We start from the raw sequence: 26,040 nt of genomic DNA on the forward strand, positions 1-26,040 counted from the left end.
TTTTTTTAGAGGTTTTGTGTGTGTGTCTGTGTGTGGTTTTTTTTGAGAGAGAAAGAGAGGGATCCCTGGGTGGCGCAGCGGTTTAGTGCCTGCCTTTGGCCCAGGGCACAATCCTGGAGACCTGGGATCGAATCCCACGTCAGGCTCCCGGTGCATGGAGCCTGCTTTTCCCTCTGCCTACTATCATAAATAAATAAAAAATTAAAAAAAAAAGAGAGAGAGAGAGAGAAAGAGAGAAGGGGAGGAGCAAAGGCAGAGGGAAAGGATCCCAAGCAGACTCCCCACTGGATGCAGAGACCCACTTGGAGTTCCAACTCATGACCCTGAGATCATGACCTAAGCCAAAACCAAGAATCTGACACTTAACTGAGCCACTCAGCCATCCCTCATCTGGAATGCTTTTTAAACTTGAGAGCAAAGACCTTGACATATACCAAGAATCATAAAAATTCAGATGTCTAGGAAGTCAAGGCCTAGAGCAAAGGGACTTGTCCTCAAATCACAAAGTGGCCAAACGTTGAGAAAGTTGGTATTAAAACCTGAATCCTGTCACTTACTGCACTGCCTCTTCTTTTTCAACCATGTGAATTCTGCAAAGCTGCACATATAGATGCCTAATAAATTCCAGGTGAATTGAACATTATATCAGTGTTAGGTTTTATGATCGGATATTATTAGGAATATTTTTGTTTATAATTACTTAACACAGACCAAAGAGAGTGTTACTTAAATATAACACTCTAGACAAAACAATGAAAAGGCATCATAATGAACTCTGTGGAGATAGTGGAGTTGACTGAATCTTATTGGGGTGGAAACGATGTTAAGTTCTAAGGTTAGTGTATGAGACTAACATCACATATTAAAAAGATTACTGAGGGGCACCTGAGTGGCTTAGTTGGTGAATTATCTTCCTTCAGCTTGTCTCAGGTGTGACGCTCTCTGGGTCTTGGGATAGAGCCCTGCATCGGGCCCTGTGCTTACCGAGGAGTCTGCTCCCTCTCCCTCTGTCTCCCCTGCCACGTACTGTGCACATGCTTTCTGTCTCAAATAAAGTCTTTTTTAATTTTTTAAAAATAAAAGATACAGATATCTTTTAAAATATAATAAAAAGATTACTAAAACTGCCTCTGAAGTACAATACAGATCACATTTTTTCCCCAGTCAAGTAATTGGTTTATATTTAGGGAACAGGTACAAAATATTACACATTTTCTTTAAACAACAGAATTGCCCAACAAGACAGGCTCGCACAATGATAGACATGAAGGGAGAGAGACCTACCTGAGGCTTTAAAGAGCAAATTATGAAATTTCCCACTTATGTTCCCTCACCCAGACTATAATAGAAATGAGTCTGAAGGCAGGTGGGAGGGCTCCCTATCATTCACTTTATGTGTGTGGAAGGTGCAAATACTCGGTGGTAGGTCAAATGGTGACCTACTCGATGGTAGGTCAAATGGCCACATGGTCCTTGGGGCCTCATCCCAAGCTCAAATGGTAGACTCCTGAGGCTCCTTCCAGAACAGAGATCCAACATCTCACACATTACTGTATTTAGTTAGGTCTTTCAACAAAGTTGCCCAGAGTTTCTCTTAGCACTTTACCTTCAAGAAGAGATTTGTAGATTTAACAAGCTTTTATTTATTTATTTATTTATTTATTTATTTTATTTATGATAGTCACACACAGAGAGAGAGAGAGAGGCAGAGACATAGGCAGAGGGAGAAGCAGGCTCCATGCACCGGGAGCCCGATGTGGGATTCGATCCCAGGTCTCCAGGATCACGCCCTGGGTCAAAGGCAGGCGCCAAACCGCTGCGCCACCCAGGGATCCCTAACAAGCTTTTAAAGTTTTAGGCAATCTGTGGGGCATCTGGCTGGCTCAGTTGATGAAGTGTGTGACTCTTGGCCTTGTAGGTTTGAGCCTCACGTTGAGTGTAAAGATTACTTAAAAATAAATTTTTTTTTCTTAAAGATTTTTATTGGGCAGCCTGGGTGGCTCAACGGTTTAGCACCATCTTTGGCTGAGGGCGTGAGCCTAGAGACCCGGGATCGAGTCCCATGTCGGGTTCACTGCATGGAACCTGCTTCTCCCTCTGCCTGTGTCTCTGCCTCTCTCTGTTTCATGAATAATTTTTTTAAAAAAAATATTTTTATTTATTTATTCATGAGAGACAGGGAGAGAGAGAGAGGCAGAGACACAGGCAGAGGGAGAAGCAGGCTCCCAGCAGGGAGCCCAATGTGGGACTTGATCCCAGGACCCTGGGATTATGCCCTGAGCCAAAGGCAGACGCTCAACCACTAAGCACCCAGGCGCCCCAATTTTTAGAGTTTTTTATTTTATCTGACAGAGCACAAGCAGGTGGAACAGCAGGCAGAGGGAGGGGAGAAGCCAGCTCACTACTGAGCAGGGAGCCCCGATGTGGGGCTTGATCCCAGAACTCTGGGATCATGACCTGAACAGAAAGCAGACACAACCAACCAAGCCACCCAGGCACCCCTAATTAGTAGAATTTTAATCCAAGTTCCATATCTATGAATGAACTGCTCCTCTCTAGAAAGATAGAAATCTCAGGCAATAAAAAACTCAAGGCTTCTTAGCAAAATTTTGGAGTATTTTGCTTTGTAAATCAGATTTCCTCGAATTTCATTCTGCATGGCCTAAAACAAAAATTGTTCTGCAATATTTGCATACACTGCTCACAACAATAATAGAAAGCAACCGAAAGATTACAGCAGAGTGGGGTGAGCATAAGAGGAAATGAGGTTTGGGATTAAACTTTCCCTTTTGTTATTTTTACAAAAGTTCTCTATAGAGACCAGAGCTATCACTACTGCCATCTGCTGATTGCAAAGAAAAACCATTTACATGTTAGAAATCTTGATACTATGGTTGCTGGGAAGTGGCAGTTTCTTAGATATATTTTTTTAAGATTTTATTTATTTATTTATGAGAGACATAGAGCAAGAGAGGCAGAGACATAGGCAGAGGGAGAAGCAGGCTCCATGCAGGGAGTCTGATGCAGGACTCGATCCCGGGTCTCCAGGATCATGCCTTGTGCCCAAGGCAGTCAACCACCAAGCCACCCAGGCGTCCCAGTTTCTTAGGTTTTAATAAGAATCTTCAGCGTTGAACCCTGCAATTTGTATTCTGAACCAAATCTCCATGATTTTCATGTAGCTAGTCCATACATAGGGAATTGGTATAAGGCTGTGATAGATAAGAGGTATTATTTTCCCTCATCACTAAACTTAAGGCAAATTAATTTGGCAAATGTGGCAGATAACCAGTTGTAATCTCCTTATAATCATTATAGTTGAAGCTACTTAAAAAACAAAGAGAAGGGATGTCTGGGTGGCTCAGGGGTTGGGCGGCTGCCTTCGGCTCAGGTCGTGATCCTGGAATCCGGGATTGAGTCCCACATCTGGCTCCTGCAAGGAGCCTGCTTCTCCCTCTGCCTGTGTCTCTGCCTCTCTCTCTCTCTCTGTATCTCTCATGAATGAATAAATAAATCTTTAAAAAAAAAAAAAAAAAAAAAAAACAAAGAAACCCAATACACAGGCAGGTGAAACAATTTTATTTCACAGTTGTCTTTAAAACCACAAAGACACTATGTTCTTCATATAAAAACATTAGTACAGATAACTATACTTTCTAGAAAATGATTATATAGACCCTCTCAAAGAAAAATGCACACCATTATATGGTTCAGACAAGTTACTTGGGAAAAACACATCTGGACCGATTCCTAAAACATACCAGAAGACCACGCTGCATCTTTTGGTTCAAAGTATAGATTACTGTCATCAGTAAAGGCTCCTGCATTCTTACATATTTGATAATACACATATAGACTGGTTTGTGACTTAATGCTCCATTGGTTCATCAGCCTTTTCTGCAGGTTCATCAGCAGGTTGAGCAGGCTGTAGCGGGGGGGAAGAAAAAAGAAAACAGGTTAAAAAAAATCACTTGACCAATATATACTTCTAATCACAGATATTATATTATAAAAGAATTTACATGAAAAAGGGGATAGGAGATATTTTGGATACTCAATTTTAGTTCATGTCCTGTTAAAATTTCTGAACCAAGGGTGTTTTGCTGTTGTTTCTTAAACAGACATAATTTTATAGGTCTGAAAACCTAAGCATCATTGAACAATTTTAGCATTTAATCACTTTATCTTGTTCAGGAGTAAAGTCCTTCTTTGTATTACCACTACTAGCCTTAGAATATAATCAGTATATTTTAGACATTCTTATCCTCTTTAGCACTAATCAACACAGAGAAAACATTTTAAAACAAATCAGCTGTGTGGAACTCACAGCATTTTTCCCAACAGTGCTGGTTCTTATCAACAGCAGTTTAAACAATGCAAATCCTACTCCTCCAAATTGTACCAACAATATCCTCTCCAGGTTGAAAAAAAAATTCATACTGTAGAAAATACTTCTCTCCAGGAAACTTTATTTATTTTTTCCCCAGGAAACTTTATTTTCAATTACACAGCTATCAAATAAGAATCTATAAATAGCAAATGTGTATTCTAAATATCCAACAAAAAGGACCAATATTTAATCTGAGATTTCCCAATACTTCCTCTTTTCTCAATATTTATGAAGAGTCAATTTAGTTTCCAAAGGGCCCCCAATGAACTTTCTCTCAGTCCCCACTCCTGTAGACTCTTAGCAGGCCTTATAATTTCATCAACAAAATGAGCAAAATTGATGCTGTGCCACTCCTGAGCCTCAGCCTTTAAGAATGTCTAGCAGCTTCCACTTTTGAGATTTTCAACGTTTGCAAGCTCTGAGCTACTACCCTGCTAAAGAGAGGCTTTGAGATTACATGGACAGAGGTCCCAGCCTTCTAGCTATCCTTCTAGGATATACCTAAAGAGTATGAATAAAGAGGACATGTGAATAAAGCCATCTTCAATGTTCCAGTCCCGTTGCTTCAACTGACTACAACACAAGAGACTCTAAATGAGACCAGCAAAAGAATCACTTAGCCATAGTCAACCAACAGAATTGTGAAAAATAGCATTAGATAACCAAATCATCAATTTTTGCTTGTGGAGATCACTACCTCTCAGTATTTTACATTATTCAGTTCTAGCTTTTCCTACTGCTATTTGAACTGTGAGCCCAGTTCAATACTTAAAGACAAAAATGGAAGATTTACTAAACAATTGAGGTAGGAACAGAGTTTATGATAGGACTAAAGCCTCTGGTGTTACTATTATAGTTATATACCTGTGCCTTTCTCTGTGGTCTTTCTTCAAGACCTTCCAGGAACGGAGATACATCATCATCATCATAAATCGTAAACTCCAAGTCTTTACCAACAATTCCAATGGAAACATTCTGAGTGAGGGGAAAAAAGGTAAAAATTAAAAGAATTTATGATGGGAAAATGCTTTTGTTAAATATGGGGTGAAGAAAAACAGAATAAAAGTTTATATAGCATTATTTTAATAAGACTAAAAAGTAAATATAGAAAAAAAAAAGAAGAAAACTAGCAGATCCTCATAACTTGCAGATCTAATATTCACTTTTCATAATCATGAGTAACACTGAAGGTCTATGCCACCTAGAAATTTGTAACTTGGCTCATAATGGAAATGTGCTGCAGACTAGTGCTAACGGAGCAAGCAACTTAGCTGGGAAGTAAGCCTAACTCTAAAGAAATAATCAGTTTGTTTCTTGTGTAAATTAAGACATGATGGTTCTTTAAAAGGAAAGAGAATAAGTTGTGGGATCTTGTGTTAAATCTGGTAGGGTCTTGGAACTATGTTCTACATGTTAAAATTAAAGAGCAAGTTTTAAAATGTTCAGTGAATGCTAACCAATGTAAAAAAGGTCCCCCTGGAAGATGAAAATTTTAGTGAAAATTTGAGGCATGAGAATTCGAAGCCTTCTCTCAATGATTTCACTGAACCATTCTCCATGATTCAGTAAAAATATAAAATCAGAAAGCCAGATACCTGAGCAAACTCCCAAATTGTAAATGTCAAGAGTAAACCCAAATTTTAAAAGATAGTCGGGGATCCCTGGGTGGCTCAGCGGTTTAGCGCCTGCCTTTGTCCCAGGGCACCATCCTGGAGTCCCGGGATCGAGTCCCCGTCGGGCTCCCGGCATGGAGCCTGCTTCTCTCTCTGCCTGTATCTCTGCCTCTCTCTCTCTCTCTCTCTCTCTATGTCTATCATGAATAAATAAATAAAATCTTTAAAAAATAAAAATTAAATAAATAAAAGATAGTCTCCTTGGAGTGATGGCATTATGGGGTGGGTGGGTATGCATGTATGTATGTATTTATTTATGGGAGGGAGACCTTAAGAAGGCTCCATGCTCACCATGGAGCCAGATTCGGGGGCTCAATCTCATCATAACCTGAGCCAAAATCAAGGGTCAGATGCTTAACAGACTAAGCCACTAGGTGCCACTATAGGTACTTTAAACACTTAAAAATAATTTTATGTACATTCCAAATTGTTTTGGAAAAAAGTTCTTTTTAGGATAGTAAAAATTATTTTCAAAAGATTATGCCAGTTATAAATTCTTCACATATATAATACATAATTATCCAAACACTATAATAAAATGGATTTACAAAATGCTGACTGATCTCACTTTAGTTAATGATCATTAACCACAAGGAGATCCATAATGGTTCCTGCATTGTACTAGACAGGTCCCTAGATCATTCAGTCTCTTCTAACATTTTCTATTCTCCTTGCTCCTTATTTCACTGATTCACTGAGAAAACAGAAGCAATTAGAAGAGAATGTTCACAAGCTCCCACAGTATCTAGTGTTTCCTGTATCTATGTCCCTAGATTCTCTCCCTTCATGTTAGTGTGAATGAATGGTCCAATTCCTCTCTAAGGTCTACCTTTCCACTTGTATACTGTTTGACATTGGTCCAGCAGTTTTTCTCATATTTCTCCTACATAAATATTTCCCTTTACACTGGATTATTCTTATAGCCATGCACCAAATGTGCTATAATTTCTCCCATCTTAAAATACCAAAACAACAAAAACACTCACTACATTCTCTTCCAGCCAGGACCCCCATTTCTCTGAACCTGCAAGAGAAAAATCTCCATAGAGGTGCCTCCTATTCCTCCTCTCTCATTCTCTCCTTATTCCATTCCTTTCAGGCTTTGGGCTCACCATTCCAATGAAACTGTCTAGTGAAGTCCCCAGTGACATCATTGCCAGTCTAATGGTTAATTCTCACTCCACATCTTCCTTGATCTACTAGGAATTTTTCATTCCTTCTTCCTTGAAATTGTTTCTTCATTTGTTTTCAAGAATGTCTCACTTTCCAAGTTTTCCTCCTACCTCCCTGGTCATCGTTCTCAGTCCCTTTTTGCTGATACTTATATACCTTCCAATTTCTAAAGGTTAAGAGTGCCCCTAGCCCAGGCCTCAAACCTCTTGTGAAACTGTTTGATTCCTTTAGCAGTGGCATCCAATCTAAATCACCATTTCTACATAAAGACTCCAAAATTTGTAAGTCTAGGCTAGACCATTCTCCACCAAACTCCAGGAGATACACATCTGACAACTGCATTTTCTTTTTTTTTAGGTAAGCTTTATGCCCAAGATGGGGCTTAAACTCACGACCCTGAGATTAAAAGCCACATGCTTTACTGACTGAGCCAGCTAGGCGCCCCAATAACTGCTTATTTTATATCACCAATGGACAATAGAAATTTCAAGTTTTCTAAGTCTAAGCTAACTGCCTGATCTTTCTTCATAGCTCCCGCCCCAAAACTTGTTTTCACCGTCTTACCTAGCTCAGTAAATCATAAATTTCTCCCTCCTCTAATCAAGCCCAAAATTTTGAAAACAATTTTTGTTGTTCTTACACCCCTACAACCAATTTGTTAGCAAACGTTTTTCACTCTAATTCAAAAAAACTTATCCTCATCTCCAACTCTAAGGCTCTCCTCTAATTTACCACAATTTCTCATCTATATGATCTAAATAGTTGTAAAGCTATTTTTACCCTTGTTGCCCACTACAATCTATTTTCAAAATGGTGACTAGAACAATTCTTTTGAAACCTAAATCAAATCATGGTACTGTTCTGTTCAAACTCTAACTGCCCACTCAGAAAAATCCAAAGTACCTACAATGGTTTATACACGATCTGGCCTCCATTACCTGACTTTATTCCTTCTCTTCCTCTTGATCATTGACTCCAACATTCGTGACCTCTTTGCCTCAAATACTAGGAATATTCTGGACTCAAGGCCCTTACATTTGTATTCCTTGGAATGAACTTGCTCTAGACATCTGAATCACTCTCACTCACACATCTCCTTTATTTTCCTCAAATTTCACTTTCTCAGCAAGGCAATCCTTAACCACTTTATTTTAAATTTCTCTCACCATACCTTCCTACCCCCTATATGGTCATTCTTTCTCCTCTTAACCTTAGTTATTTCTGTAGCATTTGTCATCTTCTAATGTATAATTTACTTAAGGGTATATTGTCTATCTCCTTGACTTGGATGGATGTTACATGAAGGTCAAAATGTTTGCTGTGTTTACTTTATAGTCTCAGTATCTAGTGTCTACACATGGTAGGTACTATATCTATCTATCTATCTATCTATCTATCTATATTTGTTAACTGAGTTAATAATACAAGGATGTTTCTACCTGCTGAAGAAATGAAGGACGATCTCCCTAAGACTTATTGGTTTTATTGCTTTATACCAAGAAGAAATGTTTGCAAATCATTTCAAAATCAGATCATTTAGTGAATAGCTTAAGGAGAAACAATGAACCAAGGTAAACATCTCCCAAATTAAAGAACTGTTAAGTATACAGACCTCTATTATATTTCATAAATATAAATGATTGACCTGTAATGTTAAAATCTCAAGTTGGAAAACATGATACCTACCTTTGTAGTTAGGTCCTGTTCTGCAGGAAGTGTCTCTCGTAAGGCACGCAGACCATGTTTAACCAGTTCATTCAAATTGCCTGTATAATAAATTAACAATTATTTCTTAATTTCATCTTCATACTGGGCTGCTTTTATTTGTGGTCTATAGTCTGAAATTGTGGCTTTAGTCACATACTAAATATATCACAATAACAGCCAAAATTTTAATGTTTAGCCATATGATAACATGGCAATAATAATAAGCATTGCCATTATTTTATGTAATGGGAGAATACATGATTTTTGTTACTAAATGTTTTGTGATAAATTAAATGAGAATCCAGATTCACAAATGATACAACACAAAATTTTGTAGAATATATTCTATGGAAGGTGTTTCCTCTTTATAAACAAAGTCTCCAACTCTTTATATGTGGCCAGTACTAACCTGATACCAAAACTAGACAAAGGCTATCACAAGAAAATAAAACTATAGATCAATAACCTGTATGAATACAAACACAAAAAACCTCAAGAAAATATCAGCACAATGAATCCAGCAACATTTATGTTAATGTAAACATTTATAGATATATACATAGAGAGAGAGAATGTGTTTTTATACTATAAATCATGAGGAAGAGGGATTTATTCTAGGAATGCAAAGCTGGTTTAACATTCTGAAGTCAAGGGATGCCTGGGTGGCTCAGCAGTTTAACGCCCGCCTTTAGCCTAGGGCATGTTCCTAGAGTCCTGGGATTGAGTTCCGCATTGGGCTCCTTGCACGGAGCCTGCTTCTCCCTCTATCTATGTCTCTGCCTGTCTCTTTATGCATCTCTTATGAATAAATAAATAAAATCTTAAAAAAAAATTCAGAAGTCAAATAATGCCACCACACCATGATAGAATGAAGGAGAAACCACTACATAGTCAACTCAAGAATGTCCAAAAAGCATGTGTTAAGTCCTTGAAACTTGCATGAGTAAAGCAAGTTTGAAAACCTGCCCTATGATCACAACTTACATCAATGCTTTTTACCTTTCTCAAAGCTACACCAAGTTTTTTACATGTTTATGGACTACTTAATGCAGAAATGTCTGTGTGGCTCCAAATAACAGAATCACAGAAAACTATAAGCTGGTAACAGAACTTATAATTGGTAAGTGGTTCTCAACTCTGAATGGGGCATACTTCAGACTAACTGAACCAAGCTCTTCAAAGTTGAAGACCTCTGTATTTTGGTATTTGTATTTTGACAAAGTTCTAGTGATTGAAACTACTGTGAAGGCTGAATGGGGTAATAACCAGTATGTATGACAGAAATAATAAACACTCCATGGACTTATTTAAAAACAAACAAAAAAACTCTTACCCTAAGGCTGATAGTTTTTTCATTTAGGATACTATTTACTCACTATATAAAGACTAGAGGGGGGCATCCCTGGGTGGCTCAGCTGTTTAGCTCCTGCCTTTGGCCCAGGGCATGATCCTGGAGACCCAGGATCAAGTACCACGTCAGGCTCCCTGCATGAAGCCTGCTTCTCCCTCTGCCTGTATCTCTGCCTCTGCCTCTGCCTCTCTCTCTCTCTCTCTCATGAATAAATAAATAAAATCTTTAAAAAAAAAAAAAAAAGACTAGAGGGGGCAAAAAAAAAAAAAATCACTTACACTCCATAAACCCAGACATATGTCTCTCCAAGTAAGTGCGAGCTGATTGAGAACGGGCTCCAATGGACATGGCTCTACAGTCAAAATAGTTGGCAGATGGACAGGTTTGGAAAATGTGAGGGCCCATATCCTACAAATAGTAAGAAATATATATATATGTATATATATATACACACACACACACACTATATATTTTCTAGTTAGTTTTTAAAAAGTCATTAAAATATAATAAGATTCTATGAACTTACATCATAACCAGCAATAAGCAGTCCAACACCATATGGTCTCCGGCCATACCGCTGTGTTGGTATCTGGGTCTCTTAAACTAGTTAAAGAAACTGTTCTAACGAGGAATAAAGTACTATCTTTATTTTCAAATTAAACACTATTAAGAAAGAGCTCTGCTTTTTTTTTTTAATTGCTGCATAATCTACCACACCAAGAAGAAAATAAAAGAGCAACATTTCTTGGCTTAGTATGAAAAAATGTTAGGACTATCCACCAAACCTAAGACTGAGGGCTAGCAAAATGATCTCTTCTCATGTGGAGAACCTCATCTGTTTTGGATATAAGGGGTCAAGAATTTTGGAGGACATCTAGAACCACCAATAAAAAACTTTAAATCTTCTCTAAAAATGAGACTTGACTGGTTTTCCTCAAATTGGTCTCATTGACACCCGGAAAAGGGCTGATGAAAGAGCAACCCAATTCCTTATTTAGAACACATTTTTCCATGGCAAAATTTTCCAAAATTCTTCTTCTAAATTTTAAATATTCTGTTATTGAGAAGTAATTAACCTTAGTTTTCAAACTCTTAACCTATGCTATGTATTATATTCCCAGTAATTAACATAAGGCTTAAGTATCAAAAAAAAAAATCTATTTAAAGTTCACATCCATAAATGCTAAAAACAAAAAAAAGGATACTGCTTCCAATTAGAGATACAAGACGAGACACAGGAAGAGGTCTGTCAAATACAAATCTGGAATCCAAACACTCCTGGCGCATAAAATTACTAAAAAAGAAACAAGGAAAATTAGTTATTCAAATCAGAATTATTTCAATCTAAATAAAATAGTTTAATTTCTTTTTGCTTTCTTCACATGGATTACATCCATATAAGGGAATCAGAAAGTCACAACCCAAGGATGCATTTTATACCAAACTCTTTGGCCACACGAGGTTTAAAAAAAAAGACTAAAATATTCCTTAACTTTGGATAAACCTGGTCTCTGAGAATTTTAGAGACTAAAGAGCAAGCTCTCTTTTCTTACCCTTCCCACTGTCAGCAACAACTCTAGATCTTGAATCACCAAAGAGCATAACTGCTTGTTTTTTTGGAAACTGAAATTTTCCCAACAGAGCAATTGCAAGAAATTGAAGTGATACTAGAACATTGCTACACGTTCCTGCCAACATTGCTTCTATCCATAAGCAGTACTCTAGAGGAGATGCTGGACACTGGACTATTGAGCCTCACTGTTAAACCCGGTAAGAGTCAAGCAAATGTCACACTGGGGAAAAGGGAATTCTTGCCTAACTATTAAAGACAAAAGGATAAACAACAAGAAATGGATATGCACCTTTCTTTCCATGATGCTTTGTCCAGTTTATGTGTACGTCACATATCTGAGAATCAAATATTGATGGCAGGAACCATGCTATTTGTTCAATACTTGTAAGTCCATTTCCCAAGGCTATCTAAATTGCATTGTTCAACATGGCAGGTACTGGTTACATGTGACTATTCACTTAAAAAGTGGCTAGTCTGAATTGAGAAGTACCTTAAGTGCAAAATGCACATGAAATTTCAAAGACTTAGTACAAAAAACAACGTAAAATATCTCAATAAAGTTTTCATATTGATTACATGTTGACATGGCAGTATTTTGGATAGATTGGGTTAAATAAAATGTTTGACCATGCAGCATATTTTACATTTTCTAGAGCTTTCAAAAGCTAATACTTATTTGGCTGCCCAAATAAGTAAAATCTTAAAAACAATCACCTGAGGACACACTGATAAAATTTCCTAAAATGATTTCCCTGGGAGTTATAGATTAAAAAAAGAAAAGGAAAGAAAAGAAATTAGTTTTGGCTAATTTTGACCTCCCAACACACACATTCATGTGTTATGTAAAAGGCACTGTATTAAGTGCTCTACACGTTAGGCTCTTAAACAATAGCCCTGAAAAAGAAAATACAAAAGAACTGATGGTTTAAGTAACTAGCATCTCATCTAAAATACTAAGTGGTGGGCAGCCCCAGTGGCGCAGAAGTTTAGCGCCGCCTGCAGCCCAGGGCGTGATTCTTAAGACCCTGGATCGAGTCCCACATCAGGCTCCCTGCATGGAGCCTGCTTCTCCCTCTGCCTGTGTCTCTGCCTCTCTCTCTCTCTCTCTGTGAGTCTCTATGAATAAATAAAAAAATCTGGGATCCCTGGGTGGCTCAGCGGTTAAGCGCCTGCCTTCAGCCCAGGGCGTGATCCTGGAGACCCAGGATCAAATCCCACATCGGGCTCACTGCATGGAGCCTGCTTCTCCCTCTGCCTGTGTCTCGGCCCCTCTCTCTCTCTCTCTCTCTCTCACACACATGAATAAATAAATAAAATCTTTAAAAAATTAAAAAATTAAAAAAAAAATCTTTAAAAAAATTTTTTTTAAATAAAATAAAATAAAATACTAAGTGGTAAAGGTAAGAATGAAATCTCCATGATTTCAAAGCCCTGGCTCTTCACTTATAACACCTCTCAACTATACATCATCTCTATCTCCTCTGGACTCTCATAGAAATCGGCTAATGGGGATCCCTGGATGGCTCAGCATTTAACGCCTGCCTTTGGCTCAGGGTGTGATCCTGGAGTCCCAGGACTGAGTCCTGCATCAGGCTCCCTGCATGGAGCCGCCTTCTCCCTCTGCCTATGTCTCTGTCTCTCTCTCTCTGTGTCTCTCATGAATAAATAAAATCTTAAAAAGAAAAAAATCTGTCACTCTCTACTTTCTACCTTGTATTATAGATATACTACTAGATTTTAAGTTCCTAAAACACAAGATATATATCTGACTCACCTTTGTGTACTCTGCAGCATCTAGTATTGAGCTTCACAAAAAATAAGTATCTAATAAATACTGGCATATTAAAGAAAGCAAGTGTAGTTTGCCAGGTCCTTAGAAACCAGACAAAAGTGTCAAGCTCTTCTTAGACATAACATTGTCTCAAACCATATATCTTGAGTTAACAAGTATCACATTATTCCCTGACTTCTCAAAAGCTTTAATCTTAACATCATTAATTCTAGTAGTTACTACTAGAGGAATCAAGAAATGGAGTACTTGTAACTGAGCCCAAATATGCTGAGGTATTAACAATCTGAATTTATAAACTCTGCCATACAACTTCCTAAAATATATTATCTGGACGAATCAAAAGGGATGTTTCTTTTGTTTTTCACGATCATACTCACCATAACAGTCTAGCATCAGCAGTAAGTCCCGCAATTGAGATACCAATATGGTTATCAACATGAAGAATTTTCTTCTGATGAGCTGCAAGCTCTGACTGTGCTCTCTAAACAGAAACATTATAAAACATAAAAACACATTTATAATTTTATTATTTCAGTGAAACTTAAATTTGTTAGTTCCATTTTTTCTTTTTTAAAGATGTATGTATGTATGTATGTATGTATGTATGTATGTATGTATTTATTTATTTATTTATTTATTTTAGACACAGAGAGACAGAGAGAGAAGCAGAGACACAGGCAAAGGGAGAAGCAGGCTCCATGCCGGGAGCCGGATGGGACTCGATCCCGGGACTCCAGGATCGCGCCCTGGGCCAAAGGCAGGCGCCAAACCACTGAGCCACCCAGGGATCCCCGTTAGTTCCATTTTCTACATGAAGAAGATTTATGTACTGCTTTACTCACCTTCAATGCGACCAACACCGCATGGGTTTTTGATTTCAGACCAACTGTGGCTGAACCTTGTTTGACAGCTTCCATTGCATATTCAATTTGATGAATCCTGCCCTAAAGAGAAAACACATCTTACAGTCACCTTTTATATATTTAATATTGATCTAGTGGTCCCAAATCTCAGGCGAATATAGTTAAAATCTCAAAAGATTTTTTTAAATTTTAATTTAATTTTATTTTTTTTAAAGATTTTATTTATTCATGAGAGACACACACACACACACACACACACACACACACACACACACACAGAGAGAGAGAGAGAGAGAGGCAGAGACACAAGCAGAGAGAGAAGCAGGCTCCATGCAGGGAGCCCAACGTGGGACTCGATCCTGGGACTCCAGGATCATGCCCTGGGCCAAAGGCAGGCACTCAACCGCTGAGCCACCCAGGGATCCCCAAGATTTTTTTTTTAAACTAGGAAAATCACTTTAATGATAAACTTATGTTCCAGGAATGTCTAAAATGATTATATTCCATATTCTCACAGCCTACAGTTTCATAAGTTTCTTTGCTTTTAAAGTAGGCTCTTCACCCAACATGGGACTCAAACTCATGACCCCAAGTTCAAGAGTCCCCCGCTCTACGGGTGAGCCAACGAGGTGACCCTCCATCAGTTTCTTTCTTTTTTTTTTTAATATTTTATTTATTCATGAGAGACACAGAAAAAGAGGCAGAGTCACAGGCAGAGGGAGGAGAAGCAGGCTCCAGGCAAGGAGCCTGATGTGGGACTTGATCCTTGGACTCTGGGCACAAGGCAGACCCTCAACCGCTGAGCCACCCAGGCGTCCCTCCTCATGACTTTCTAAAGCCACAGATAAAAGTATAAAATATTCTTACCTGAGGGCTCCAAACAGTGACGTCATTGTCATACTGGTTGCGAAACTGCAAGTGAAAGAGAAAAAGACAAATGAACTTTCGAAATATCACAAATTTTAAACAAGCTCTATGGTTAAACAATGTCCTCCCACCTGTTTCCATTCAACAGCAACACTTGCTGTTCACACAACCTCACTGGAGGATCACGACTGTCGTGGGTTGCAAGCCAGCTCCGAATTTACCATGAGCTAGAAGGGAGAGGCGGATCTCGATGGGACCTATCTTCCCAACTTCCGATTCTACTACTGTTGGTAGCACTCCCTTTGGATTCAGTCACTAAGGTTCATAGGGTCATGTTCCTTCTCTCATGCTTATGCTCTTCTCTTACGCTGGCCCTAATAAATGGTTAAAAGCACTCACCAAAAACAAAACAAAAAACAAAACAAAACAAAACAAAAAACCAAAAGGCCAAAAACTAGCTCAAAATTCTACCTCTTTAGGTCATCTCCATCTTTTCTCCCCAAATTCCAACTCATCCTCCCATCCCTTCTTTTTTTACTCTGTGATTAGAGCCACGGCAGATTTATCTTCCAACCCTTACTGCACTCAAAACGGTGCCCTGTACGTGTGTATAAACGTCCCTATAGAATGAACAGACACGAGGGTGTTCTCGGGAGGGGAGATGCCGACGCACACAGCTCCGGGGTCAGAATCGTTAGGGCCTCACGATACAGGGAGAAAGATGGAGGAGAGAGGAGGGGGCGGGGGGGGGGGCGGGTGAGAAAGGCGAGCGCGGGGGCTGCAGAGGGGAGGCTGGAGGACCCGAGCCCAGGCTGGAACCATGCGGACGCGTCTCCTCTCGGCCTCGGTTTGTTCATCTGTAAAACGGGGTGGCCCGGACAGAGGGACTGAAAAGCATCTGTTGCCATCAAGCTCTAGGATGGAAGAGAAATCGGGCGGCCCCGCAGGCAAGGCGGCCGCCGTCCTGGACCCGAGGCCGGGGGCCGAGCCCGCACTGGCGGCACAGGGAAGCCGCCGGGTCGATCCCCAGTTCCTGTTCCTTTCCTCCCTCGCACCCGCTCCTCCGACGGACCTGGAGCGGCGGGCACGTCCGGGGCCCGGCGGACAGCGAGACGAGCCCCGGGGAGCGGCCGCCCCGACTCCCCGCCGCCCCTCGGGGCCAGGCCGGAGATGCTGAATCACCGCCGAACCCTCCCGGCGGCGGCGGCGGCGGCGGCGGCGGCGGGCCCCGAACCCCGCGGCCTCGGGCGGCTCTGCGGAGGTCGGGGGGCGCGGCTCGCCATCCCCGCCCCCCCACCCCCCGGCGGCGCACCTCAGCCCCAACCCTGCCCGCGCTCCGGATCCAACGCACCATGGTTCCGGCGCGGGTCCCGCTGCGGCCTCCGGCAGAGGTGGCGGCTTCAGGAGCGCGGCCGCAACTGCCGCTCGGCAATCTACAGAGAAGCCTTCGGGATCTGGACGGCGGCGGCGCAGGGCACGGCAGTCGATCCCAGAGATATCGATAGACGCCCAACGCTTTCCCCGCCCTCAGAAGCTCTGGGGCCCCTGGGAGGTGGGCGGGGCCTCGGAAGAAGGAGGAGTTGAGGTTGGCGGGAAATCTGCTGCGGGGGCGGCTGCTACAAATCACCCTTCTTGGATGCTCCGTGATCATTACCTGGGCCCTTGCAGTCCCGCCAGGTCCTCAGCGGCCCGGCCGATCCACCTGAAATGGCTCGAGACCACGCCTGCGATTCCAGGTGATCCAGTGTGCAGCCGGACATCGCTCGCTCAGGGGCCACGGAGATGGGGGCGGGGGGTGGGGGGCTGTAAGGATGAGGCTGTGAGAAAGACCACAAAGGGGATCCCCGGGTGCCTCAGCGGTTCAGCGCCTGCCTTTGGCCCGGGGCGTGGTCCTGGAGTCCCGGGATCGAGTCCCGCGTCCGGCTCCCTGCATGGAGCCTGCTTCTCCCTCTGCCTGTGCCTCTGCTTCTCTCTCTCTCGCTCTGTGTCTATCATGAATAAATAAATAAAATCTTAAAAATAAAGAAAGACCACAAAGTAATGGTCCGTTTGTAGATGTCAGCCACACTCTTCGTCAAGCGTGTTGTTTGTGTACACGCTTTTCTTTTTACTTTGGAATCCTTTGCTCCGTTCCCCGGAGATAGCTTCTTCAAGGCCCCGTTGCCAGTGATCACCCGTTGTGATCCTCCCTGGTTTCCTCTACAGGACTTTGAACTCCACGAGGGCGCTCATGCCTTTCTATGGTCTCAAAACCATCCATGAGGCTTGGTTTTTTTATGTTTTTAAACGAATTTTTTTAATCTGGTAGATTGGACCACTGAGAAAAACTGGCCGTTTTCTTCCGAAACACTGTTTTCTCTGTTGAGGATTTTTGGCAAGTCCCCAGATGAAAGACTTGATTTAGTACAGCTCTGCAAACCTCTGTCCGTTCATTTTATTTTAAAAAAGATTTTATTTATTTATTCATGAGAGACAGAGAGAGAGCGGCAGAGACGCAGGCAGAGGGAGAAGCAGGCGCCCCATGGGGATCCCGATGCGGGACTCGATCCCAGGACTCCGGGATCACACCCTGGGCCAAAGGCAGATGCTGTACCTCCGAGTCCCCCCAAGGTGCCCCACATCTGTCAGCTTAATATCTACTTTGCACCAATGATGATGATTTATTTTCTTTATAAAGTAGAAGAGGTAAGTACCTAGGTTCAGGTAAGTTAGGAGTTGAAAGGGTCCTTAGTGATCTAAACGTTGCGGTTGAAGGAACAGACTCAGATCACTTAAGTGATTTGCTCGAGTTTGGAGCAATTCAGTATCACAGTCTTTTTAAACCCCTCCCTTTATATATATACATATATTTTTTTTCCCCCTGTTACACATTTTCCAGGTTAAATAGGACTTCCTAGTATCTGCATTATGAACACACGATGTTTTATTTACCCAAGTCCCTATTGTTTGATATTTAGGTTCCCCCTACACACCCACTTGTTTATATGCTGCTTGATACATGTTTTTATACTCCTTTCCTTAGAATAAGTTCCTAAAAATTGCAGGATCAAAGAAATGGATTTTTCTAAAGCTACTAATAAAAAGTGCTAAATTGCCCTCCAGAAATGTTTTACTGGTTTATACTCTCCACAATAGTATATGAGCATAATATACTTAAACTCACCAATATTAGTTGTCATTTTTCAAAATCACTGTTAATTTATTTTTTTTTTAAATTTTTTTTTTTTTAATGATAGTCACAGAGAGAGAGAGAGGCAGAGACACAGGCAGAGGAAGAAGCAGGCTCCATGCACCGGAAGCCCGATGTGGGATTCGATCCCGGGTCTCTAGGATCGCGCCCTGGGCCAAAGGCAGGCGCCAAACCGCTGCGCCACCCAGGGATCCCAATCACTGTTAATTTAGTAGATTAAATTATCAAATTTAAATTAACTGTTCCTTTTTTCTAACACTCAGCATAATGCCTAGTACATACTAAATGCTTAATAAATATTGTTTAATAAGTGTTGAATGATTAACTACTCATTTAAAAAATTTTAGATAGTACAGGGGATGCCTGGGCGGCTCAGTGGTTGAGCGCCCAACTTCCGCCCAGGGCATGATCCTGGGGACCCGGGATCGAGTCTCACATCGGGCTCCTTGCATGGAGCCTGCTTCTCCCTCTGCCTGTGTCTCTGCCTCTCTCTCTCTCTCTCTCTCTGTGTGTGTGTCTCTCATGAATAAATAAATAAAATCTTTAAAAAAATAAAAAATAAAAATGTTTATATAGTACATAACATTTTGACTATTCTACATATGTATATAGTCACTTGCTCCAAAAATATGTATAATGGGGGCACCTGGGTTGCTCAGTCCGTTAAGTATCCAACTCTTGATCTCAGCTCAAGTTTTGATCTCAGGAATTGTGAGTTCAAGCCCCATGCTGGGCATGGAGCCTACTTAAATATGTGTGTGTGTGTGTGTGTGTGTGTGTATATATATATATATAGTTGTTTTTATAAATAAAATCATACTGAACTGTTTTATACTACACTTAAGGTCATGCAGGGGCACCTGGGTGGCTCAGTTGGTTAAGTATACGACTCTTGGTGTTGGCTTAGGTCATGATCTCAGGGTCATGAAATGGAGCCCCATATTGGCTACACGCTCAGTGGGAAGTATACTTGAGATTCTCTCCCTCTCTCTCTCTTCTCCTCTGCTTCTTCCCATGCTTGTGCACATGTGAGCATACTCTCTCTTAAATAAATCTTTAAAAAAGGTTATGGCCATGTTTTTGTGTTCTTAAGTAATGTTATATATTATTATTTTTTTTAAATGATATATATTATTTTGAATAGTTGCATATTATTCCATTGTGTAGAAATACAGTAATTAACTTAGCTATGGGTGAGCCATTAGATTAATTCCAAGCCTTTGCTATCATAAAAATACTATAGTGAATATTCTTATACATACACATATTTTATGTACTTTCCTGATTGCCTTCTTATGATGAATTCATGGTAATAGAATTGCCCAGTCAAAGGGAACCTGCATTTATAATTATGATTGTAAATATGGCTAAATTTAAAAAAATTAAGTTATATCAATTTTTTTCTACAGTGCCTGTGAGTTCCACTTTCGTTATGCCTTCCCAAGCACTGAATAGGGTAAGTACTTTTTACTTTTATCAAGCTGATAGAAAAAAGAAAAAAAACTCTTTAGTTTTATTTGTATTTTTTGAGTACTAGCAAAAAAAATCTTTTCATGTACTTCTTGACTATTTATGTTGCTTTAGTGAATTGTCACTTAGCATGTAGCTATATGGGGGGGAGGGGGGAGGGCTGCCTGAAAAACATCGTCTATGGGAATGACAGTGGGGATGGTTTTCATGTGCCTTTTTGTTTTTGTAAAAAGAAAAACTTGGAAAGACTGAGCGAATACATTTTATATCTGGATTTTTACAAATAAAGATGGCTATTATAATGGAAAAAATAATTTTTTTCTCTATTTTTATTAGTCATTTTCTCATTGATTTTAGGAGTTCCCTTCCATTAGGAAGTTAACCCCTTGTTACCATGTTACTTTTCTGGAAGGAATCTGTTGAATACAAAGAAAAGAAACCCAATGAGGCTAAGTCAAGTAAAAGTTGGGGGGAGGGGCAACATGGGAATACTGTAAATATGTAACAGGGAATCACATAAACACTCAAGGATAGGAATTTTTTATTTGCTGAGGTATTTCTAGTGCTTAGAACAAAGCCTGAGCCTGAATGGCTTAGCAGTTTAGGGCTGCCTTGAGCCCGGGGGTGGGCGGGTGGGGGTGAGTCTGGAGGGGTGATCCTGGGGGCCTGGGATGGAGTCCCATGTCAGACTCCTTGTGGGGAGCCTGCGTCTCCCTCTGCCTGTATTTCTGCCTCTCTCTCTCTCTGTGTCTTTCATGAATAAATAAATAAAATCTTAAAAAAAAAAAAAGAACAAAGCCTGGTATAATAATAGACACTCACTAAACATATGTTTAATGAAAGAATGATGAATCTCTTACTCTCAAACTTGCCCTTTTGATTATTATCTCCTAAGCAAATGTATGAGGCTTTGTGATACATTATTCATTAACAGTGATTGTCTAGACTCTGCAGAGTGGCTCTTGTCAAAGCTCCACTTATGAGCCATCAGAAGGGCCATTGATTGTCCTTTTTGTTGAAACTGAAGTTCCTAAGCACTTACTGAAGTTTTTATATGACTTTGAGCTCCTCTCTGCTTGTTTTGTGGATTTGGCTTAGGATACATCTTGGTCCTTACCCAAGAGCTGAAAAATTGATCAGTAAAGATATTTTGTAAGAAGACTACATCAGGAAATGTAGCACTACTTCTTCAATTTAAAGGCCATTGGTTAGTTTATATCAGGCTTTTTAAGAATGAGATAAAAAGTAAATACTAAATAAAAGCCAAGTTGAAATTTTTTCCCTATGGGCATATAAATCTCAGTATGTTACTCTGTTTAGCAACTGTAATTGGTTCTCTGTACAAGTGAGATGTGTATGGTGCAATCTGCAAATAACTGATTATTTTCCCCCATATATTAAAACACACCGAGTGGATGGGGCACCTGAGTAGCTCAGTTGGTTGAGCATCCAACTCTTGATTTTGGCTTGGGTCATGGTTTTAGGGTTCTGAGATCAAGCCCACAGTAGAGCTCTGTGCTGAGTGTGGAGCCTATTGAAGATTCTTTCTCCCTTTCTCCCTCTCCCTTGACCCCTCTCTCACTCCCCCCAGGGCATGTGCCCTGGTACTCTCTCTCTTAAAAAACAAAAACCATGCCAGTGAGTTAATGACTCCCTGCTCCTTGAATGAAACATGGCACAAATATAACAAGTACTAACTAGTCAATTCAACAGCCTCATACTAGTAATTGATACATTCAGTATAATAATAAAATCTTTAGGAGTTTATTTACCTCTTCCCTCCAGCTTGAACCTGCCATGATAAAAGGGGAATGGGTGACTTCCTTTCTGTGTCCCTACCTAAAATTTCTTTTTTAATACCCCTTCCCATTACCGACAACAAGTAGGTTGCCTTATTTCTCCCAAGTTGGAACAGAGGGAAGGGCAAGAGAGTTCTTTTTTTTTTTTTTAATTTTTATTTATTTATGATAGTTACAGAGAGAGAGAGAGAGAGGGAGGCAGAGACACAGGCAGAGGGAGAAGCAGGCTCCATGCACCGGGAGCCCGACGTGGGATTCGATCCCGGGTCTCCGGGATCACGCCCTGGGCCAAAGGCAGGCGCCAAACCGCTGCGCCACCCAGGGATCCCTTAACATGGCTAATATAGTTCTGTAATTAAAGGTGGATGCTCTCTGAGCTTAACAGGTGTTTACAATTGACACTTGTTACTTTATGCATTCTTTGAAAACACCTCTAGCCTCACCTTACACTGATGAGCAAGTCCTGGCCATCTCTTGCTTGCCCTTGGGTAAATGTTCGCAATCTGGCAATAAGCTCAATGTCAGTAGCTAGCATCTGTGCTATATGCCTCAAGCTTCTTTCTATGGAAGTCTCTACTCTTCCACTTGACTCTTTCTTCAGTAGCCCATATCTGATCCAAATATCCACAGAGTGGCTTTGCCTTACATCTCTGGGAGTATGGATTTTAACCGAACTCAAAATTCATCTCTGCAGTTAGCTAGTCATCTTTACTTGTCCAGATTCCCCTAAAATGTTGGCTCCATAAAAGCAGGGGATTTTCATGTGTTTCATTCACTGCTGTAGTCACCTGTGCCTAGAATAGGACCTGTGTACTATAGCAACTGTAACTGGTTCACTGTACAAGTGAGATGTGCTCTGTAAGTATTGAATGAATGATTTCCTCAGATATGATCCTGACACTAATCCACTGTGGATCTCAGAATCTCCAGCTCGAAGGGCCATATATCAAAGTTCCATTAAAGCCTCTCTGCCTGAGCATGAAGATGAGGCAAAGCAATGTCAACTGTTGCACACTAAAAACCCTCTCAAAATCTAAACTTCAACCTTTTTTGACTTAGAAGTCAATAGACAAGTAAGAGTTGCAAAAGCAGTCCCCTCCCCCCCCAATTTTTTCAATTTCCTCTTCTGGTGGTCTTCCACTTTACCATGGAATGTGGGAATAATTTATTTTCTTAGAGTCATAGACAAAAGTGAGATAAAGTCTCATTTTAACACTCTGCTACACACATATAACAATTGCACCTATTTGTTTATATATTGTCTCCATCTATTAAATCATAATAGATGGATGACAGGGCCTATATTTTATATATATATATATATATATATATACACACACATATATACACACACACATATATATATGTATATATATAATGTGTTTTACAAACTATGCTCAATATAGTTTAAAAAGTTAAGAATGAATAAAAGTACACTAGCACTAGTAGTAATAATTCCAAACATATTGCGTACTACCAAAGGTTAATGTATAAAACTGTCTTTCCAATACTCTTCTAATAAAAATCTTTAAATTTGGGAGTATTTTTTTCTATTTAAAAAAATTAATTGAAGTATAATTGACATATAATATTATATTAATTCCAGGTACAACATAGCTATTGGACAATTATATATGTCGGACAATTATGTACGTTACAAAATGCTTACCACAGTAAGTATAGTCACCACCTATCCACCATACAAAGTTATTACAGTATTATTGACTGTATACCCTATGCTGTACTTTTTATCCCTGTGACTTATTTTGTAGCTAGAAGTTTGTATCTCTTTATTCCTAAATTTGGAAATATTTATAGCAAATTTGTATATGTTACTTTATGTTACTGTGCTAGATAGTTTCCATTGCCCCTCGATCTTCAGCTTTTATGGATTATATTAGCAATGTCACTTTCCCCTCTGGCTTCTGGTTGAGCTTAGCTGATAGAGGGCACTAGCAGGAGATCTGAAAGCAGTGGGAGAGGGATGCCTAGGTGGCTCAGTGCTTAAGCATTTGCCTTCGACTCAGGGCGTGATCCTGGAGTTCTGAGATCGGGTCTCGCATCAGGCTTCCTGCATGGAGCCTGCTTCTCCCTCTCCCTGTGTCTCTACCTCTCTCTGTGTCTCTCATAAATAAATTAAATCTTTTTTTTTTTTTTTAAAGCAGTGGGAGAAAGAGATCTGGGGGTATTTATTACCCTCCCTCTCTCCACCTTGGCCACAACTACTTGGCAGTGATACTATATCATCTCTTGCTATTTCCTTGCCTACATTCTGAGTTTACTCTCTTCAGTTGTGCGTTTTGAGTGTGCCATCTGTTTCCTGCTGGGACTCTGACTGATTCAATAATATTTAAAATTTTTACAGGGTACAGGAGGTATACAATACTTTTTTTTTTTTAATGTGAGAAAAACTTTTTTTCTTTTCCTGAAGTTGAGTTTATATTATACTTCTAAGAATGTTAGTATTGGTAGGTCTGAAACAGCTGGAAAATAGAAACTAAGGTTATGATGTATACCCTTCCCTGTTTTTTTACCTGCTCAAATATACAAGGGAAAAAAGTCAGCTTACCATTGGTTGTAAAATTATAAAGATTTTATAATTTTTTCCAATAATAAAAGGAATATGCATTTAATTAAACTTTTTCAAATGCAAACGGTATGAAACAAAATCCCTTATAATCCACTAGGTAGAGAAAAATCACTGTTAAAATTTTAGTGATTTTTTTTCCCCTACAATATGTATCTAAAGAAAGGAGGACAATTACCCTGAGAATATATTTTCTAATATTTATAATATGCATATGTGTATTGTAGGTGTGGCTCTCATTCCATAGAAATAAATACTGCATTTCTTTAGATCAACCTGAATCTAACCCTGAACTCCCACCCTGCCATGCTGGTGGAAAAGTCAGTCTCAGCTACTGAGCATTTCCTCTCCACCTATGATTTTATGAAGTTTCTAGGGCCTTAGCTATTGTGGAAGTACCTGGCAATTATTGTTATTATTATTTAATGGTTTTATTTTTCATTTATTTGAGAGAGCGAAAGAGAGTACACAAATTGGGGAGAGGGGCAGAGCGAGAGGGAGAAGCAGACTCCCCACCAAGCAGGGAGCCATGATTCTGAGATCATGACCTGAGCCACCCAGGCTCCCTGTACCTGGAAATTATTTAGTTGTCTGTCCACATTGATTTACTGTTGAGATTCCTGTTTATGCCATCTTCCCTCTGGCCTGATGACTCCAGTATTCCTTTACTGCCCTTGGAACTCAAGAATCTGGAATCAAATGAGTGAATCTGGCAGCCCCAGCACCCAGGTGCAGCCTTCTCCTTTGAGGTTTTGCCACCATCCTGGGCTCTGTCACAGAGCAAGACAGAAGACTTAGCTGCTCACTCAACCTTTGGGCTTCAGACTTCTAAGTCTTGAGGAATCTCTCTTTCACCTCACTTTCAAAGGCATTCCTGTCTTTTCCCCCCCTTCTCATTTCAAAAGACAGTAAGAGCCCATGTTGTCTCCAAGCAGCTCTTACTTTTTGCCTCACAAAAATATGGGGGTCTGGATACCTGCTTGAACAGAGGCAAGGGGCAAGGGAATAGGAGAACGTGTAGAATTAAAATCTTAACAAAATAACCTGCCACAAAAATTTATATCAAATTATAAATGCTTATTTTTCCCCTGATTTTTTTATTTAAACATTATACCATAAACATTTCATGTCACATTTCATGCTTTTAAATGTCTATGTAACTGTAGGATCCTCCATCATACAAACATATCATAATTTATTTAACTGACATTTAACTGATAGCTCATTCTAAAGGCAACCTTATCTGTTCTACTACTACCTTTTTTATTTTTTCTATTTATTCAGAAGCTAATATTCTCTTCTGGCAATAATTAAAGATTGGAATAGAACAATTGGAACTAGGGATCCCTGGGTGGCGCAGTGGTTTAGCGCCTGCCTTTGGCCCAGGGTGCGATCCTGGAGACCCAGGATCGAATCCCACGTCGGGCTTCCGGTGCATGGGGCCTGCTTCTCCCTCTGCCTGTGTCTCTGCCTCTCTCTCTCTCTCTGTGACTATCATAAATAAATTAAAAAAAAAAATTGGAACTAATAGACATAATTTAGAAGGGTAACAATTTAGAATCTTATCTAAACTCTATAATTTCCCTCCCTCAGTATTACCAAAAG

The 26,040-nt window shown here is 40.1% G+C and overlaps 1 protein-coding gene and 1 long non-coding RNA gene across 4 annotated transcripts in view; one reads left to right on the forward strand and one right to left on the reverse strand.

Moving 5' to 3' along the window:
- Nucleotides 1-1,090: 1,090 nt before the first annotated feature.
- On the reverse strand, nucleotides 1,091-17,055 carry PSMA1 (proteasome 20S subunit alpha 1). 2 transcript variants are annotated; one of them, XM_025459570.3, is made up of 10 exons: nucleotides 16,741-17,055; nucleotides 15,390-15,434; nucleotides 14,502-14,603; nucleotides 14,037-14,140; nucleotides 11,500-11,588; nucleotides 10,821-10,891; nucleotides 10,573-10,702; nucleotides 8,923-9,002; nucleotides 5,255-5,365; nucleotides 1,091-3,925 (listed from the first exon to the last, which is right to left on the reverse strand). In XM_025459570.3, the coding sequence occupies exons 1-10, from the start codon at nucleotides 17,038-17,040 to the stop codon at nucleotides 3,869-3,871; spliced, it is 1,089 nt and encodes a 362-aa protein (XP_025315355.1). In that variant the 5' UTR covers nucleotides 17,041-17,055; the 3' UTR covers nucleotides 1,091-3,868. The 2 variants fall into 2 exon arrangements, with proteins under 2 accessions (XP_025315355.1, XP_048954783.1); XM_049098826.1 differs by having other exon boundaries at nucleotides 16,702-17,055.
- Nucleotides 16,985-26,040, forward strand: part of LOC112667668 (uncharacterized) — a 53,324-nt gene continuing 44,268 nt past the window's right edge. For both annotated transcript variants that reach the window (XR_003141232.3, XR_003141230.3), the window contains exons 1-3: nucleotides 16,985-17,125; nucleotides 19,989-20,035; nucleotides 23,455-23,521. This is a non-coding gene — a long non-coding RNA (uncharacterized LOC112667668). The remainder of the gene's footprint in view (nucleotides 17,126-19,988; nucleotides 20,036-23,454; nucleotides 23,522-26,040) is intronic.

The sequence above is a fragment of the Canis lupus genome, chromosome 21 (genome assembly GCF_003254725.2).
Source record: "Canis lupus dingo isolate Sandy chromosome 21, ASM325472v2, whole genome shotgun sequence".
Lineage (NCBI taxonomy): Eukaryota > Metazoa > Chordata > Mammalia > Carnivora > Canidae > Canis > Canis lupus.

Excerpts from the sequence above, each read along its gene's own strand:
- PSMA1 (XM_049098826.1), bottom strand. The coding sequence starts at position 17,040 with ATGATCACGGAGCATCCAAGAAGGGTGATTTGTAGCAGCCGCCCCCGC. Across the intron at positions 14,604-15,389 it reads TCACTGTTTGGAGCCCTCAG|GGCAGGATTCATCAAATTGA; the intron begins GTAAGAATATTT and ends TTTTCTCTTTAG. Across the intron at positions 9,003-10,572 it reads TATGTCTGGGTTTATGGAGT|GCAATTTGAATGAACTGGTT; the intron begins GTAAGTGATTTT and ends TTTATTATACAG.